The following is a 6,873-nucleotide window of genomic DNA, read 5'->3' on the forward strand; positions in this document are numbered from 1 at the left end:
CATTTCCTTCTCCAATGCAGGAAAGTGAAAAGGGAAAGTGAAGTCGCTCAGTTGTATCTGACTCTTAGCGACCCCATGGACTGCAGCCTACCAGGCTCCTCCATCCATGGGATTTTCCAGGCAAGAGTACTGGAGTCGGGTGCCATTGCCTTCTCCGATATGTGTACTAGTTGACTTAAAAAGAAAAGAAGATATATACTTGTCAGGACTTACTTTTTTTTTTCAATCCATCCAGTGATACTGAAAACTAATTTCTGAAAAACATATTTACTTCCAGCTTCATGAAGAAAATTTTGAAATTACTACACTGAGGATTGACGTAGCCACTGACGGAAGACACGCCGAGGTTGAATTCACGACTGACTGGCAGAAGGATGCTGAGCGCAGAGATCTGACCATAAATTCCATGTTTTTAGGTAACGCCTGGGGGTCGCGTTCTAACTCCTTCAGTCCGAATGCTTCCTTTTCACGTGAAACGTGTCTTCTGGCAGTGTTCTCCCACTGGAGGGCTTGTGTCAGTTTCTGTGAAGAGACAGGCTGTGGTTAAAACTGACTGTGGAGCTGAGGTTCCTGGGTTCCGCTGCCTCGGTCGCTCTCGCTGTAACGCGAGGCCCTGGATAGCAGCTTCCTCTGCAGGGCTGTCCTGAGGGTTAGAGGGGTTGGTCGTGGCGAGTCCCTGGTGCACGTTCAGCCAGGGGCTCCTTATGAATCGCATCAAAAGATGTTAGGTTTCAGGCGAGGACCGTGCACACGCGCGTGTTGCCCCTTCTTCCTGTCTTGGACACACACACGCCCCACCTTCCCTCTCTGCTGGTTCCTGTGGTGGACATGGTCAGTGATGTCACTTCCTCTGTTGCTCCATGTGCCCAGCACTGCCTCACAGTCCTCCGTGGCACCATGGCTTACGGACTGTCTCTACTCAGCCCTGGCATGTGAGAGGAAGCCTGTTGATCATCTGAGCATAACATTTTGCTCAGGAAAGAAAGCAGTGAGGATCGTAATGGGAGTCAGTGTGAATTAGGTTAGCGTTTTGGTGTGCAGTTGAAGCATCGTTTTTTGTCCTTTAAATTTTAGGCAAGTTCTTCAGGGTTAAGTCTTTGGATTAGAAAAGATGGGCATCCACTCTCACCTGTGGCACAGTAATAGTGAAAGGATGAAGCAGTGGTACCCACTTTGTGGGATGGAGAGGGGGCTGTAGACCCAAGTGGGCACACTTTGCTAATTACATTAATGCCCAGTAACATTTCTAGCGTGCCTCCCTGGCTTGAGGTGCATCAGTGCTCACTTGATGTACTTCAGCTCATTTAATGCTCAGGAAGACTCCATAAAGTAGGTATTAAACTCATTCAACAGATGTGGAAACAGACTCAGAGACGTTAAGTAATTGAGCCCAGGTCACGGAGAGCTTTGATTGGAGCCCGGGTTTCCAGAGCCTGGGTGATTTATGACCAGAGGGAGCCTAGTTGGAGGCATGTTTTCTCTCCATTATGGGGTCGAACTCCAGGTGTTAGTTTCTTCTTGTATCATTTTTACTTAGCGTTAAACTGCTCCAACTAGTTCAGTGTATGAAAACTTTATAACTAATGTCTCATAATCAGATATAACTAAAAGAGAAACTAATATTCTTTTTCAAGATACTGTTTTATAAAAATAAAAGCTCTTATCGGTGCTACTGTTTGCTGACATTTGCTGAGCCCTTATAAAATGTGACCGTCGTTGTTCTCAGCCCATCACAGAAATTTAATCTTCCCACCAACCCTGTGAGGCAGATCTTGGTGTGTAACTAAGTAAAATTTGCTCAAAGTCCTGCAGCCAGTAAACTGCTGAATTAGGATTCCAACTTAACAGTTTATTGACCAGAGACATATTAATACATCTTTCGTTACCTGAATGTTATTGACTAGAGTGTTTCAATATGTATAGCTAGCGTCTGCAAAAGTTTCCTGGTCAATAATGTGTTAAGCAGCCTGGTTTCAGAGGTTAGGTCCTTAACCACTGCATTATGCTCAGCACCTCAACTTTATTTCTAACTTCTACTCATCATTTTTTCAAAGGATATTCAGAGCAAAACAAAATATACACAGATACTACACAGTAATCTTTACCTTCAGCCCGTTTTCCCATCCAGACTTTTTTCAAACCTTATCAGACAAAGCATTCCTAGTTCTGGGGGTGATAATGGTCACTTTGTTTCTCAAACTCTTATTTTCCCTTTTGTAACACTGTTTTTTCCTGCAAATTTTGATCTTCCCTTTACTGAAAAAGATCTGGTTTCCATAGTCCTCATGGAGTTGTGTCTGTTCAGTAAGAGAAGTAACAGGAGATAGGTGTACCGCATGTACGTTGTAATCATATTGTCTAAGTTTTTTTGTTTGTTGTCATTTCCTGTTGTATCTTTCTGAATCTGGAGCCTTATAAATTGGCTGTAAGTGTCAAAATGCCAAGAAGAGTTTGGCAGGAGTTAAGCCTGAGCTTAGAGTGTGGCTGCATTTGCCATAATCATGACGAGTGGTTACTTTCTTCCTTTCCCGCCTTCCTGGGATGCCACGTGCGGAGGTCTGTCTCAGGCCCACGGAGCTCCCCATTTGGGTGGTTGTTGGCATCTGTGTCTTTGCTCCAGGTGTTTCTGTTTTTCCGTCTTAGTTCCCAGAGCAGCCACCTGTCTCATTTTGCCTGGACTAAGGTATCCCTGAGACAGGAGATTTTCAGTTTTTAAATCAGGGAAGTCCTGGGATGGCTGGGAGGACTTGGTCACTTCACACATACCTGAGGTTTTATGTGCCTTATATTAAAATCGTTAAGTTTTTTGTTTTGTTTTGTTCAACATGAGAGGATATTGCGCTAGAAATATATGTATAACATATTGAACAGATGTTAGGTTCACATGGTTCAAAATTCACCAAGTTCAGAAGGCTGCACGGAGAAGTGTCCTTGTCAGATTTCAGATTTCACTGTCCCCTGGCTAACATGTAATTGGACTTAGGTCCTTGCTGAGCTGATGGAGGTCTGAAAAATGATTATCTCATAAATGTCCACTTCTTACAACTGAAGTTGAAAATCTTCATTTTAAAGCTTTTTATATGTCATATATATTTTAGTTCATTTTTTTTCCTCTTTAAAAAATTTTTATTAGAGTATAGTTGACCTACAGTGTTGCAAGTTTCTGCTGTACAGCAGAGTGAATCAGCTGTACCTTTTGTGAATTTCATTCCCATTTAGGTCACCACAGAGCACTGAGTGCCGTGCCCCAAGCTGTATACAGTCTGTCATTAGTTTTCTGTTTTGCACAGTGTCCAGTAGTGTATATATTTGAATCTCAGTTGCCTAGTGCATCCCACCCCTTCCCTCCCCCGTTGTCCGTGTTTTGTTCTCTACCTCTGGGTCTCTCTCTGCCTTGCAGGTAAGATCATCTATATCATTTTTAGATTCCACATACATGTTAATATCCAGGGTGTTTTTCTTGCTTCACTCTGTATGATAGTCTCCAGGTCCGTCTCGGTCAATGGCCCGGTTTTGTTGTTACGGCCGAGTAACACCCATTGCACGCATCTACCACATCACCTGTGTCTGCTCCTCTGTCGACGGGCATTTAGGTTGCTTCCGTGTCCCGACTGTTAGGAGCGGCGCCAGAACACGGCTGTGTGTGTCCTTTTGCACTATGGCTTTTCCTGGGTGTGTGCCAGGAGTGGGAGTGCTGGGCATACGTGGGAGTTCTGTATTTAGTTGTTAAGGAAGCTCCATACTGTTCTCCACAGTGGCTGTACCAATTTAACATTTCCCTTAACTTTTCTACATATGGTCTTTCTTATTTAGGAGGTTTTTGTAGATAATAGAAAGCCATTTGTCTCTGTGATACTAACTGTAAATGTTCTCCCCAGTATGTTACCTTATGCAATTTCATATTGTGTCATTCTCCTGCTGTCCAGGAGTGAATATCTGATGTTTCATGTAGTTGGACTTACTAATAATTTCTTTGAAGGCTTTGGTGTTGTGTTTTCATTTCTTTTGGTAATCATATTTTGAAAGGTCTTCCCTGCGTTAGGATTATAAATTTTTTCCCTATGGTTTATTACAGTTTTTACATTTTTCTAGATAGTTTTAACTATCATTTCTTCTTTCCAGGTTATTTTGGGTGTTGTTGTTTATTTTCCATTATTAACTTGAAAATCGCTTGTTTTATTGTTTTTGCCCATTTCATACTGGCATACATCTTGTTTATTTAGTGTGTTGTCTTTTTATTGCTATTGTAAATGCAGCCTTTTATTCCATTGTATGTTCCATTTGGTACTGGATACAGATGAATGTTACTCGTATCAGTACTTCACTGTCTATCTCTTTCCCGAATTTTTTCCTGTTTGTGATACTTTTTTTGCAGATTTTAACTTTGCCAGTTTTTTCTGTTTAATTTTTTAAATTGAGGTAATGAAATACAGCCTTACATTAGATTCAGTATACAAATATGTTTGATATTTGTATATATCAAGAAATGATCACCGCAGTAAGTCTAGTAATATCTGACAGCATATGTACTTACAGAATTTTATTCCCCTGGTGATGAGAACTTTTAAAATCTGTCTTACCAACTTCCGAATGTGTAATACAGTATTGTTAACTGTAGTGGCCACAGTCTTGGGGTTGCAGTGTCAGACACAACTGAGTGCACACACACGCACACACACACACGTTGTTAACTAGTTGCCATGGTGTACTCAGCCTCCTCAGGACCTGTTCTATAGCTGGGAGTTTGTACCTTTTGACTCTGGTGACTCATTGTACCCACCCTAGCCTCTGACAACCACCAGTCGGTTCTCTATCAGCTTGTTGTTTTTAAGATTCTATATAAGAATGGAATCATATAATTTATCTTCCTCTGTCTGGCTTCTTTTACTTGCACAATGTTGTCAAGATCCATCCATGTTGTTGTGAATGGCAAGATTTCATTCTTTTTTTAAATGGCTGAATGATTATTATGTATGGGCCAGTGTTTTCCAATTCTTATTTGCTAATAGTGATTTTTCTTCCCTCTTTTAATGACTAGGTTTTGATGGTACTTTATTTGACTACTTTAATGGTTATGAAGATTTAAAAAATAAGAAAGTTAGATTTGTTGGACAAGCTAAACAGAGGATACAAGAAGATTATCTTCGAATTTTAAGGTATTTCAGGTAAGGCCTTTCTATAAATTATAATAATACAGTTTTGAATATTATTTTTACCAAAGTGCGGTTCTCTCTCGTCATGGGAAATGCGCAGCAGCCCCGTGCACCGTGGCGCCACCTCACGTCTCTGTCTCCAAGAGACAGGGTACTGTGACTTTGAGACGCCTCATCTTTGCATTCTCCAGATCATTTATTCACTCCTTTCTGTGGTGATCTTTAATGCAGTTTTAAGTCTTATTTTCTGCACCAGTCATTCATCACACGGGTATTTGAGTGCTTATTACTGTCCTAGGTGCTTTGAACCTGGAGTAACGAGTGGCAGTGTGCCTTCATGTGGCTTACAGTTCTAGGTGGTCATGGGAAATGTGTTAGATGAATCTGGAAGGTGTGTAATGCACCTGGATGGTTTTGTGGGTAGCAGTCTTCAATGTTGAACTATAACAGGCAAACCATTGTAACTGGCTAATTTGTATCTATTAATAGTTAATTTTTTACAGCTTGGGATAATGCTCAGAATATTCTTTGACAGACTTTACGTTTTGTCAATAACTGCTATTCCTTTAGACTTAAGTGTTTGCAAACAGTCTCTCTTTACAAATCACAGGACATGGACTAAGGTACAGTCATTTAATTAGATCACTATAGCAATACATTATTACCAAATTCAGACTGAAATTGAAGAAGGTAGGGAAAACCACTAGACCATTCAGGTATGACCTAAATCAAATCCCTTATGATTATACAGTGGAAGTGAGAAATAGATTTAAGGGCCTAGATCTGATAGATAGAGTGCCTGATGAACTATGGAATGAGGTTCGTGACATTGTACAGGAGACAGGGATCAAGACCATTCCCATGGAAAAGAAATGCAAAAAAGCAAAATGGCTGTCTGGGAAGGACTTACAAATAGCTGTGAAAAGAAGAGAAGCGAAAAGCAAAGGAGCAAAGGAAAGATGTAAGCATCTGAATGCAGAGTTCCATAGACTAGCAAGAAGAGATAAGAAAGCCTTCCTTAGCGATCAATGCAAAGAAATAGAGGAAAACAACAGAATGGGAAAGACTAGAGATCTCCAAGAAAATTAGAGATACCAAGGGAACATTTCATGCAAAGATGGGCTCGATAAAGGACAGAAATGGTATGGACCTAAGAGAAGCAGAAGATATTAAGAAGAGGTGGCAAGAATACACAGAAGAACTGTACAAAAAAGATCTTCATGACCAAGATAATCACGATGGTGTGATCACTCACCTAGAGCCAGACATCCTGGAATGTGAAGTCAAGTGGGCCTTAGGAAGCATCACTACGAACAAAGCTAGTGGAGGTGATGGAATGCCAGTTGAGTTATTTCAAATCCTGAAAGATGATGCTGTGAAAGTGCTGCACTCAATATGCCAGCAAATTTGAAATGGCCACAGGACTGGAAAAGGTCAGTTTTCATTCCAATCCCAAAGAAAGGCAATGCTAAAGAATGCTCAGACTACTGCACAATTGCACTCATCTCACAAAAGTAATGCTCAAAATTCTCCAAGCCAGGCTTCAGCAATACGTGAACTGTGAATTTCCTGATGTTCAAGCTAGTTTTAGAAAAGGCAGAGGAACCAGAGATCAAATTGCCAACATCCGCTGGATCATGGAAAAAGCAAGAGAGTTCCAGAAAAACATCTATTTCTGCTTTATTGACTATGCCAAAGCCTTTGACTGTGTGGATCACAA

General features: G+C 41.0%; 1 protein-coding gene across 3 annotated transcripts in view; it reads left to right on the forward strand.

Moving 5' to 3' along the window:
* TRNT1 (tRNA nucleotidyl transferase, CCA-adding, 1) overlaps positions 1-6,873 on the forward strand; it is a 23,696-nt gene that overhangs the window by 13,410 nt on the left and 3,413 nt on the right. For all 3 annotated transcript variants that reach the window (XM_010844121.1, XM_010844124.1, XM_010844123.1), the window contains exons 4-5: positions 278-416; positions 5,039-5,165. In XM_010844121.1, coding sequence (XP_010842423.1) covers positions 278-416; positions 5,039-5,165 — 266 coding nt within the window. The remainder of the gene's footprint in view (positions 1-277; positions 417-5,038; positions 5,166-6,873) is intronic.

The sequence above is a fragment of the Bison bison genome, unplaced genomic scaffold (genome assembly GCF_000754665.1).
Source record: "Bison bison bison isolate TAMUID 2011002044 unplaced genomic scaffold, Bison_UMD1.0 scf7180017864194, whole genome shotgun sequence".
In the NCBI taxonomy this organism is placed as follows: domain Eukaryota; kingdom Metazoa; phylum Chordata; class Mammalia; order Artiodactyla; family Bovidae; genus Bison; species Bison bison.